General features: G+C 41.2%; 2 protein-coding genes across 5 annotated transcripts in view; one reads left to right on the top strand and one right to left on the bottom strand.

Moving 5' to 3' along the window:
• Window positions 1-5,029, bottom strand: part of PLAG1 (PLAG1 zinc finger) — a 52,662-nt gene extending 47,633 nt beyond the window's left edge. For all 4 annotated transcript variants that reach the window (XM_045789064.2, XM_045789068.2, XM_045789065.2 and 1 more), the window contains exon 1: window positions 4,830-5,029. The gene's annotated coding sequence lies outside the window, so the exon portion shown is untranslated. The remainder of the gene's footprint in view (window positions 1-4,829) is intronic.
• Window positions 5,030-5,414: 385 nt separating this feature from the next.
• On the top strand, window positions 5,415-11,133 carry CHCHD7 (coiled-coil-helix-coiled-coil-helix domain containing 7). Its single transcript, XM_045789063.2, has 4 exons — window positions 5,415-5,549; window positions 8,567-8,636; window positions 10,110-10,208; window positions 10,973-11,133. The coding sequence occupies exons 2-4, from the start codon at window positions 8,583-8,585 to the stop codon at window positions 11,075-11,077; spliced, it is 258 nt and encodes an 85-aa protein (XP_045645019.1). The 5' UTR covers window positions 5,415-5,549; window positions 8,567-8,582; the 3' UTR covers window positions 11,078-11,133.
• Window positions 11,134-12,110: the final 977 nt, after the last annotated feature.

Here is a 12,110-nt window from a genome sequence, read left to right as displayed (position 1 = left end):
CTAAACATTTTCATTTAATTTCTCTTAATTAAGCTTAAAAATTAAATTTGCTAATGAAATATAAAAGTTGTCCTGTTACAAATGAAAAGCAGTAATACAGTGGATGACAGGTTCAGGCATTTCAAAAAAAAAATAGGCACTGAAATAAATGCAAAAAGTAAAAATCAGCTACCTCCAAAGTGATCTTATCATAAAATGGAAAAGAATTCCCACACATTAATCCTAAAATCATAATTAACTTTACAGTTTATCAATCCGATGTACCCTGCCCTCACATTTAACTTATTTGTAAATACTTTCACAAGGCTACCTAAACACTTACTAATTGGTTAAATATGCTGCCTACATTAATTCCTGTTAAAATTAAAGAAATTAAAGGTCCACTTTTGTTTCTTCACGGTGGCTGATACATATTCAAAGTATTTGATGTTTCAGCAAAGGTGTTTATCAGGTTCTTAAAACATTTAAAACATGGCTCAAGGGACAATTTATAGCCCTTTTACCTTTAACATATTCACTATCTTGGATTTTGTTGAACACATTCAGTTGTTTTTTCCTTCTTCTGAAACTCTTCCCTTACTCAAATAACTAAAGAATCTAAGATGTTATCAACACAAAGAGAAAAAAATTTATATTTATTCCCTATACATTTGGAAACACATCAAAAAGAACGAGTATTCCAGGCAGTGTAAGTAAACTCATTCAGAAAAACTTCTTTTTTTCTTGGGTTTGTGTGTATGTGTACATAAATGTGTGTGTAACAGGTAATTTTTTGTATATCTTAATTTTCCAAAGAACAGAATTCTAAATAAAAAATATTAAAACATTCCTAGAAGGAACCAATATTTTGATTACACAGCTCAAGGGGCAAATGATTATTGAAACAAAACTTAAAAGATGGCTATAGATACATGTTTCAGTTATCTGGCTTTTCAAATATCAAGGACAGGAGCATTACATTTCATTTAGCAAACAACAATTTAATCCTTAGGAAGGAAAATTTCCAGAATACCAACCAAAATGTGTATAGCAACAACCAGGATTATGTCAAAAATGAAGGGAAAAAAATCCCCACCTTTGTAGGATATTAAAATACAAAGAGTACCCTTAAAAATTTTAAACTATATTGATAAAAGCAAATTCACGAATTTATTTAGCTGTAAGACGTCTGTTTGTCTATTAAAATATTTTAGTTATAATAAATATACAGATATGGAATTTTATCAGTACTAGCCCATAACTATAAATTATCTTCCACAACAGTTAAACTCCTCACAGAATTTCAAATAGCACAATTAGGCATTTAAATTTAGAGTAAGAATCTCAAAGTAGGAGGTTTCTCTAACACTAACTGAAATAAGGATTTTGAGTACACAATATCCTTGGATTATTTCTGTAAATTGGTATAATTTAGTAGTAGCTTCAGAAAAAGTATGTTCAACAGACAGTATATCTGAGACATTAAAAAAGCTCAATACAACCAATTCAAATTAGATATTGTGCTCTGCCCTATCTAAATAAGACTCTCTAAGGAATTGCAGATTTTATACTTGTGCACTCTCAGTGCATTTTCTAATTCAGATAAGCAGCTAGTTGTGCAAAACCCAAACACGAAGAAACTTTTATACCACCCTTTGTGAGAGAGGAAAAAAATCACAATACCAGCATTTTTATTTAGGTTGACAATATACTAATCATAACTTTAAGTGTCCAAACAAACTGATTAACTCAATGGTCTAATGTAACTGGAAGAGATATTTTTCCTTCACTTCTACAGAAACTGAATTTATTTAATATTAGTATCTAGTCTGTCAAAGTGGCAACTATTCAAGATCTAAAAGTCTCATTTATTTTAAACACAGAGCCTAATTCTGACTACTTACAGATAATGTAACTTTCTTCAGCCAAAGTACAATAAAAATGTAAGAGAAATTTTAAAGGTTGTATAAATATTAATGGCATTCTGAAACCTCTGGATAGATGATTATTTGGGGGAAGGGGAAGTTTCTCTTTCCCATTGATAGTTTAATCACTTTCCAATCAGTTTTGATTTAACAGTGGTCCATGGAATAATTTTTAATGAGTTCTTAGAAAGCTGTAATTGCTTCCAAAATCAGAAACCACGAGATGATGTACTCAAACACTACACCGATGTAATGCTGTTAGGGAGGTATTTACAGAAAGGTGCAGATAGGAGCTCAGCTGTGAACACATGTTAACATACAATGGGCTTCAAAATAATAATCTGTACAGTATGGAAAGAAAAAATATTCTGTATAAGATGTCTAAAAATCCAGCTCTAATTTTAATTTCTATAACTCATAAAAAACAAAGGAAAATAGGCATTTATTTCAAAACTCCATATGCCTGTGGCAAATGGAGCACAAGTAAATTCTATTTGAGATGAACCTTAATCTCAAATAGAATTCAGACCAAAATAGACATATTTTAAATTTTGAAAATATTGTGAAAATGTCAACCACTAGAGTCAACAGTAGTATATCATCAGTAAACATTTCCTGTGAAATAACACAAATAAATTCAACTTAAAAGATGCAAACTGAGAGGTCTCAGGATTTTAAAACCTTTTAATTTCAAACTAGCAGAGTTACAGCACATGTATAGGATGGGCTTTAAAAATGGGTATACGTAAACTTTTCCATGGTGTTGGTGTATGTGCTTTTTTTTCCTTTAAAGAAATGCCTACTGCTTACAGTGTAAAAGAATCTCCACCACTCTGTCTGCAATTTTCAACCAGAAGTCCTCAATGTACCTTAAGCCAAATTGAATATTAGGTATTTTACAGCTTTAACAAAATGGCTGTAAAATCACATTATGGGCATACACAGCTCTTTGATCTTACTGCACAGAATTCATAACTGTTCAATAATGCTATACCATTACACCACACACCTTAAACTATTTCCATTTTTCCACAAATCCTTCCAATATCAGCTTCCAAAGCAAAGAAATGTAACATGAAAAGTTCCTGGGAGGCTTGTTACACAAAAGAACAGCTTGGATACAAACTAATCTACACAATATCCATCTTCTGTTGAGCCTGTTTATCCCTCCTTTCCCTCCATCACTCCTAAAGGTGGGTGCACTTGAGTAATGGAAAGAGGAGCCTCTTCCACCAACACACCCTCCCAGCACCTCTGCCTTTGGTCCTCAGACAGTGATTCTGTGCAGGTGATGAAAATCTTAAGAAAAGAGAAGCTGTCCCTTTAAAATGCCCTGCTCTGTCCCATATCCCACGTGGAACCAACATCAGCAGCACTTTCCCATTAACTTCAATGTGATGCAAGAGGCACCATCCTTTTATATACGTAAAACCAGAAAACTTCAGCTTAATATTCTTTACTGAGGACGAACAGGTGAAGCAAACGGGTCAGGAAGGGAGAAACCAAGCAACTCCCCACCCCTCCCCAAAAGGTGCTCCAGTCCTGCACTCCAGTTTCTCTGTGCAACATCACCTCTCTACCCCTCCTCTGTACAGCCCAGTTTAAAGAAAGGAGGGAGCCACTAACAAAACCTGAAACATAAATGCGACGAAAATGCAATCTAAAGCCGGAAAGGTTTATTCTTCCAATCACACATATTAACTCTATTAAGAAAATGGCATCACTTTTTTTCCACCAAAAAAAAAAAAAAACCCACCCCGCAAAGATCATTAAAAGAGAGTTATAAAATAGCAAATATAGTGTTTATCTTATCTCAGATCAGTCCACATTACCAATAAGTTTAGCAGTTTCTGCACTACCACCTCCCCCCTCCCTCCCCCTCCTTCTCTTGCATCGGATTTTCACGTTTTCTCATTGTCGGTTGAGTTATAAAAGGCTTTTGCCCTTCGAAAGTTTTAAAAAATAAATAAATATTAACTCCTTGGTCCCTGCAAAGTCAAAATGGACTTCAGGGGAAAGGCGGTTCATACTTTTACCTTTAGCGAGAAAGGGGGGAGCATCCCGGATTTTTAGGGATTTTTTGCGATTTTTAAAAAATTTTTATTTGGTTATATGCCTGAGTTCTCCCTCCATTTTGGTTGTTTATGATACTGACAACAAGCTGTCCCTGCTCTGTGCAGATCTCCTGCTTTCATTTAGCACCCCCTCCCCCTACCCCCCCCTCGCAGCCACACATCCAGGGCTCACACCTCCCCGCAGACCCCGCACCCCGACCCCGACTCGCCCACCTGAGGAAAGGGCAAAAACAAATTCATTTCTCAAAAAAAGAAAAACCTCTTTTGAAAAAGGGGCAAAGTTACCCCAAGTCACTCAAAGTGCCCCCCAAATATTGCCGACTGCGGGTTTCCGCCAGGCCCTTTGGGAAGCGACCTTCCCCCGGGATGTTTTGGTGGAAAATGCGGAGAGTTTACTCTCAAAACTGAATTTATATTAATTTTTCCCTTATTTTTCGGGTCTCTAATGTCTTCCGCTCTCGCTGCTGCCGCTGCCGCTGTCACAATATTCACAGCACCAGAGAGGAGGAGGAGGAGGAGGAGGAAAACTTTTCAAACTTTCCAGACCCTGAATAAAGGGTTTTTTTTTTTTCCCACCGACCTCACCTTTGGGTCTCCAGCCGCATCGCCCCCTGCCCTGTCAGAAGCGACTTCGGGAGTCCTCACACCCCCGCTTAATTATTTTATTTTATTTTTTATTATTATTTTTCTCTCTGGGGTCCTGAGCAGGGGCTGAGAGTAGCACAAACTTTTCCTCCTCCTGCCGCCGCTGCTGCTCCTCTGCCCCCTCAGCTAGTCCCATAATTTAAATAACCCTGATATTTCTCCCGCTAAACGCCTCTCCGCCGCCCCGGACCCCGGGAGAACTCACCGCGGGGCTTTAACATCCTCCCTCCGGCCCGTCCGCCGCCTTTACACCGCCCGCGGAATTTCTAATAATTTTTTTCTCATATTTCGGGCTGGACGCGGCGGGCCTGGAAATTGTTTCCTTACGCCTCTTTCCAGCAGCCATTGTAGTGTATGCGCTGCCCCTGCAGCCCAACTTGCAGCTGCCGCTGCCGCCGCTGCCGCCGCCGCCGCCGACGTCGCGCCCACCGCCGCCTCCCCCGGCCTGCTCGGCCACCGCCCCCGCCTCCCGCCGGCCCGCCCCCGGTCCCCGCCCGCCGCTGTGCCCGCCCCCCGCGCGCGCTCCGCCCCGGGGCCGGCCACTAGGCGCCGCCGCCGCCAGGGACGAGCTCGCCGATTGGGCCACGGCGCCGCCCGTCAAACTAAAGTGTTAAGAGGAGGGCCGCGGCGCGGGGGGCGCGGCGGGGCGGAGGAAAGGGGCGGGACCTCTCGCTCGGCTCCGCCCACTCCACCCGCCTCGGCCCTCCCCCCCGCCAGCTGGAGGCGGGGCGACACCCGCCCGCCCCCGCCCGGCAGGGCCCGGAACAGCTGTCAGTCTGGCGACGCCGCGCGTTGATTGGGCCGGCGGCCGCCGGGGAGCGGGGGCAGCACGTTGGGATGCGCGCTACTTAAGGTCCAGCTGCGTGAGCCATTGACGTGTTTGGAGCTGCAGACGGCCTGGGCGCTGGCGAAGCGGCCGCTCGAGGTGAGTGGGTTTCCCCCGCCCCTCCCGCGGCGGCTGCGGGGATGCGAGAAGAGAGGGGTGCACCTGGGCCACCGCGGGCCCGAATCCTCTCCTTCGGCGTGAAGCCGCTGTCACCAGGCCCTGCCTCAGCGCAGGCCCTTTCGTGTCGCTCCTTCTCTCCACGACACGGGTTTATTCGAGCTGGAGACGAGGAAGGTGATCCTCGTCCTGCCTGAGCACCTCTAACTCATCCTTCACCCTGCTTCTCAGGCTTTGGGGCGTAATTGCCAACCCCCAACCCCAATTTCCTGCGTTTTCCTCTCCCCCTGCCCCACTCGGCTCTGCCAAAGGTCAGAGCAAGGTGTGTTCACCTGTGCGGGTCGTCCACCGTTAGACGGACAGGCAGCATCGCCGAAGGCAGCGAGAACGGGGACTCGCATCTCCAGTTTCTCCATTCGACTTCCCCGTCCCTCCCCGCCGTGCCATGCCGACTTCCTGACCCTGCCTTTCTGCGCCCAGCAGTGGGTTAAGGGCTTTAGGTTCTCGCATAACGTGTTTCAGCTTCCTGCTAGTTCCATCTGCGTTTTATCAGAACCGCAGACCCTGCTTTGGCTCTGACCAGCATGTGAGCATGGATGTATTCAGTAACGTTCTCTTCCTCTTCCCTTTCAAAGCTTGTTGGAGAGTGGGGATGTGAACTGGATGGGAAATCAAGACATACTTTTTAAAGCAGTTTGCCTTTTGGAGAAGATTTTAGAGCTATTCCTCTACTGTGCCGTGCTTTTACGGCCCCTCCCTCAAATCTTTGGGTTTTTTTCTAGCTTTGCAAGTAGAGCTCTGTAGTATTTGTTTAGTGCCTTAAGAAAGTAAGCAGATAAGTCCTCTCTAGCAGAACACTCGATCTTCCCTTTAGCCCCTCTCCTCACTGTAAATTGACATTTCCTCTTTATTTCCAGTTGATAGGTGAGGATTCATGCAAAGAAGGTGACATTTAGAAATCCAAACTTACATTGACTTGTATGTAGAATCCAGAAGGGAAAGGAAATGAAATTTGAATAAATTCATTCTCCAAACCTGATCTGTGTATGTGATGTTACCTAGATGTTATTTTTAAAGAATTCTTGACTGATGATAATAAAATGCAGTGAAAGTACACTTTCATGTAAGGCACAGCAACCAGAGTTTTGTCTATGTCTGATCATTGTTGAGATTATATATATAACGAACATGAACAGTTAAGCAGAGTTCTGTATTCTTACATCATAGAATGGATGTAAAAAAGAAGGGTGTGAGTTTACTTAGTACCATCATCTCTTAGTAAGAAGTCAAGCCTGCAAAAGAATTCTGTTAGGAGAGGAAGAAGCTTCTAGATATAACTGAATACCACCTTGAATTTCTTTTTTTACCTAGATGCTTCTGTTAACTAGGTATATTCATGTGTTGTTCAATGGAAATCATGAAATGTAAGGATTACTTAGAGGATTCCTAAAAATTCAAGGATCCTGGAATGACTAAACTTTTCTCCCATGCTTCTTTGCAAAGATTGATCTCCTTTAGCCTGGGCATACTGGTCTCTGAACTGGGTGACTCTTGATTGCAAATACCTCAACTATTTAGGAGCTTATGGGGTTTGATTGATTTTCCTGAATGTACTTTATTTCTTTTAACATTACTGATATTTTTTGACGGTGTCATCTAGGGAAAGAAAAGTAGAAACCACTTCATACAAAAATTCTGATCTTTGGTTATACTGACTAATGCAGTTTTTTACTGGGTGGTGTTATGTAGGTCATACTACATTATTACTTGTTTCTCCTTCCATCTTTAGGTGGAGGATGGTTAAGCTAGAACCGAATTCGAGAGTACAGATTAGCTCAGCCCCTTAAACTTAGTGCAGAGCATTTAAAAATATTTGTGAGTGGCTCATCAATAGTATACCGATATACTGAAATGAAAAAAATCACTTTGAAATAATTAACAGTTCGTTGATTATTGTTTTTTTAATTTTCTCTTTTAGTTCCTTTCTATGACATGTCTTCAAAGATAATAGGCATACCAGTTTCGATTGAACTCCATTATAGAGAGTGGTCGTCCTGCAATATAGTTGACATATATGAGTACTTTGTGACTTGACTTGGAATCACTAGGTGGCTCTTAGGGAACTGTGATCATCTTTAATCCGTAAAGACTTATGTGTAAGGGTTGAGTTGGAAGATTAATGGACCACAGTAGCATTCTGCGACTTCCTTTAACCAAGGGAAGTATGTTAAATAGATGTCACTGGAGGTAAAGTTTCAGCTCTTCAAAATGCCAACTAAGAAATAACTTTGTTTTTTTAGTATATTGACCACCCTGGTGCTAGCTACAGAGTACACGGTTAAGTTTAGTAAACAAATGTTTTTGCTAAAGTTGGGTTGTACTAACTATTCCACTCTTATTTTGTGTGATGATCAAATGTATAATAAGGAAGTAATCATTAGAATGCATGCTGTATTTAGGGCGCCTAGGTGGCTCAGTCGGTTAAGCGTCCGACTCTTGATTTTGGCTCAGGATCCTGGGATCAAGCCTTGCAGTGGGTTCCCCCACTCAGCTGGGAGTCTGCTTGTCTCCCTCTGCACTACCCCCCCGCCACCCCCACTTGCACATGCTTGCTCGTTCTCAAATAAGTAAGTAAATAAATAAATAAAATCTTTTAAAAGAATGCATGCTGTATTCTTAAGGTTTTTTAGTATATTTAATAGCTTAACCTTTAGAAGTAAAGATAAACTAAAACTGAATTACAACTGAACTATCTTCCTGGACGTTATAATCAAATTTTAGTGGATGAATTTAAATATGGCCCTTGTGCTGAGGCACCATGGCAATGCAAAGGAAAAAAACAAATGTTTATTCTCATAATACAGAGGACATGTGAAGATCCTTAGTGGATAATCATTATGCCAAAATTAATTTTTCAAGCACTCATGGGTCTAATGAGATGTGTTGATTTATTTTCTGTCATTCACTGTGTAACTCTTTTCTCCAACATTTGCCTGCAGTAAGAAAACTGTTAAGATGCCCATGGTAGCAAGGAGGCTGAGAGATCCTGACATAAACCCTTGCTTGTCGGTAAGGTGGTTTGCTTTTAATTTTCATGAGTATTAACTTGGAAAAACAGGCTTGTTCTGTTTTTGTGGGCATCTGTTTTCTGCAGTTCTTGAATAAAGTTATTTCTATACAAGAAATATTCCTGGCCAGTGTATCCTTATTTCACTAGAGTGTTTTTAGGAATTCATAATTTAGCTAACAAAGATCCGTCCCTTCGAAGTTTCCATTTGTATAATGTGCAAGTATTTACTAGCCACTGTCATACCAGACAGAGGTATATAACACCAAGGAAAATCTGTAGTCCAAAAGTGAAAAGTTGCAAAGCATATTTTTCAACTACCACTGAAATTGATGTCTTAATAGCAATAATTTCATCCTGTCCTTGAGACAGCCTGGCTGTGAATAAGGGTCTATAATAGAATTTGCCTATTTAAAGCCTAAAGCTTTCCACAAAGGTATCACCTACACAAAATGTTTTGTTGTAGTAATAAGGTCTTATTGGAATTTATTTGGTATGACTAGCAATAGTGACTTGTGGATTTGTCACCCTGGAATAATGCAGTCGTCAGACTGGTGCCATTCCCTGAACCTATATGTATTTTTCAAATATACACATTCATGTTAAATATTTGGCATAGAAATTTAGCTTTGTTTCGTATATTAGTCTGTTTTGAACAGCTTTATTAAGTCTCTTTAGATAGACCGTGTTTCTTAGATCTGTGAAGCAAATTACCTACCCCTTTAGTTAAAGCTTTCTTCTAGATGACCTCTCAGAATCATACTTTACACTTTGAAGTTTGTTATCCAATCTACTTCCAGTTTAGACAGCTTAATTTTAATTCCCAAATGGCTCCTACCTTCCTTTGAACTCACAGCCCTGTGTTGCTCTCTTAGGTTTTGAAGTGATATTAATGATATCTATTAAAACTGCATACATAATAGTATATGTACTTGCGTAATGGAGGGAACGATAGCCAAAAATACATTGAGTGAGTGGTGTTAATTTAAGTTGCCTTGATGTAGAGTAGTTATTAGCGACTTACTTAGGATCTTGAAACCAGCTTAACATCAAACAGTCAAGTCAAAGTGAGAACTTGGAAAAGCAGGACAGCTGCAGTCCGCATTGGGAGACTGGGTTTTGATTCTCTCTGTGCAGTAGTGATTTTCAGCACCTTGCACCTCGCCTCAGCTTCTTTGTTAAATGGTTACTGGGATAAATGATCTCAGTTCATGCTCCAGCTCAAGTTCCCGCGATTGGATATTCAGAAAACTGACCCAGACTCTGAAAAGGAAGATGTCTGCCCTGAGCAGAATGAGTGCTGGAATGGTTAGAAAGATAGTTCAGTTTCCGTTCATTATATGCTCATTAAAATGAACAGAAAGGAACGAGTTCATATTACCTGCTTTGGGGGGAAGCGGCTTCAGAAGTTTGGGGTTTTTTTTTTTTAGATCCCATTCCACCCTCTTAAATGATGCCTATCTTACATATTTAAGGAATCTGATGCTTCTACCAGATGTATGGATGAAAATAACTATGACAGGGAACAGTGTTCCACTTACTTCTTGAAGTACAAAAACTGCCGGAAATTCTGGGTAAGCCTAGCTTGGTTACCTTTGTGTTAAAACTCCTCTCTTAGGCTTGAAACTGAAGCCCAAAATTAGTACCACAATCTCTTCTTAGTGATGACTGGGGAAACTTAACTTTTTGACTCTCCTCTGTGTGTCCTGAAGGATCCTTGAGAGCCCTTATTGGCTGCCTCCTCCTCCTCCAGGCTGGAAGAATGCAGGTCTCATATAGGTCGGTCTTCCTATGCGTATTTAAGAGCCACAGTCTTAAAACAATAACCTTCTTATAATTTTAGTTCTCCTGGAGATGAACAGCATGGAGAGCTTGCTCTGTCATAACGCATTTTAGGCTTCCATTTCTGCCTTCTCCTTTCCCACCGCCACCCCTGGTTGTTATGATGGTCCCATTTTTCTTGAGACATTGGTATATGATTTCTGTTTCTCTGAGCACTGGATCCAGCTACTTCCTTTCCCTCTTCTAAATTAACTGTTGCTTTCATGTGGCAATTATTTAGTAGATCCTCTTGATGGACTGGACTCTTGTGCTCTGGTACTTAAACAGTATATATTCCCATCCCAATCACCATCAACATATTCCTAGGGGAATGATCACTTCTGTTTAATTGTTAGTTTGAAAAACGTTATCTGAAGTCCTAGAATTAGTTTTTTGATTCATCTTTATACTTGGTTTTTAGAATTTCCTTTTTGAGGAAGTAGTGGCCAATAACTGGCAAATGATTAGCATTAATACATGACTGATTTTGGTTTCTTCTTTTTATACCCAATTGCAGAATTCTATCATGGTCCAGAGAAGACAGAATGGAGTGAAGCCATCTATGCCTACAGCAGCAGAAAGAGACGAGATCCTGGGGGCAATGGGAAAGATGCCTTACTGACTGTTTGCATTAAAATTGTTTATTTCATTTAGAAATAGATGAATATTTTTCACGAAGATTACTGTAATCTTTTTTTTTTTTTTTAAAGATTTTATTTATTTATTTGACAGAGAGCCAGCCAGCGAGAGAGGGAACACAGCAAGGGGAGTGGGAGAGGAAGAAGCAGGCTCCCAGCGGAGGAGCCCGATGTGGGACTTGATCCCAGAACACCGGGATCACGCCCTGAGCCGAAGGCAGATGCTTAACGACTGTGCTACCCAGGCGCCCCAGATTACTGTAATCTTTTAACCCCTTTCAGGCCTTACCCAGACGATCTTAAATTCCACAAGGGGAGATAAAGTTAAGTTAGCCTTGCGTCCTTTGTGTTTGCTCTCACTGCCATGATGATAGTCTGGCAGCACTGGCTGTGCCATGCCGCTGAGTTCACGTGACTTCCTGAAGGTAAGGGGGCATTAGGAAAGGTGACGTGAGGAGTGGAGCTTTTCCACTGGGTAACAAGCAAAGGTAACAAGTAAACACTTACTGGCGGTGAAAGGTAGGTGGTGTTTCCAAGGATGGGAAATGATGCGAGCAACAGCATGTTGGAAAGAAAGCTCAAGCTAACTTTGGTGAGTGGTCTGTAGACTGTTCCACCTAGAGTTTGAGGTGGTTGGTGGAGTGGCAGAACAGAGACTGGGAAGGTAAGTTCAGAGTGGATGTGTGGTGGGCCTCAAATTTCAGTCCAAAGACCTTTGTGCTCATTTCACTCCCTTGTCTTTGTTTAAATAAGGGTAGTACGTTGACTGGGCAGGGAAGCAGGGGTGCAGGAGGGTTGTCTTAAATAAATGGACTGCCAAAGAACTGGTTTTCTTTTTTTTTTCTTTCTTTAGGGAAAGGCTTTAGTTAAAGGATTCTGTGACTAAAATCCATACATACTGGATAACCCACAGGCATAGTATTCTTGAAGCACAGTAATGCGAAAAAAGGGTGATTCTCTTAGAAGGGGGGATTTCTGTTTGCAGAAAGAGATGGGCTGGGAAGGTTATGAAGGTTC

Source organism: Ursus americanus, chromosome 9 (assembly GCF_024610735.1).
Source record: "Ursus americanus isolate L20-20 chromosome 9, mUrsAme1.1.p, whole genome shotgun sequence".
NCBI classification, from domain to species: domain Eukaryota; kingdom Metazoa; phylum Chordata; class Mammalia; order Carnivora; family Ursidae; genus Ursus; species Ursus americanus.
This window is presented reverse-complemented; position numbering and strand designations above follow the sequence as displayed.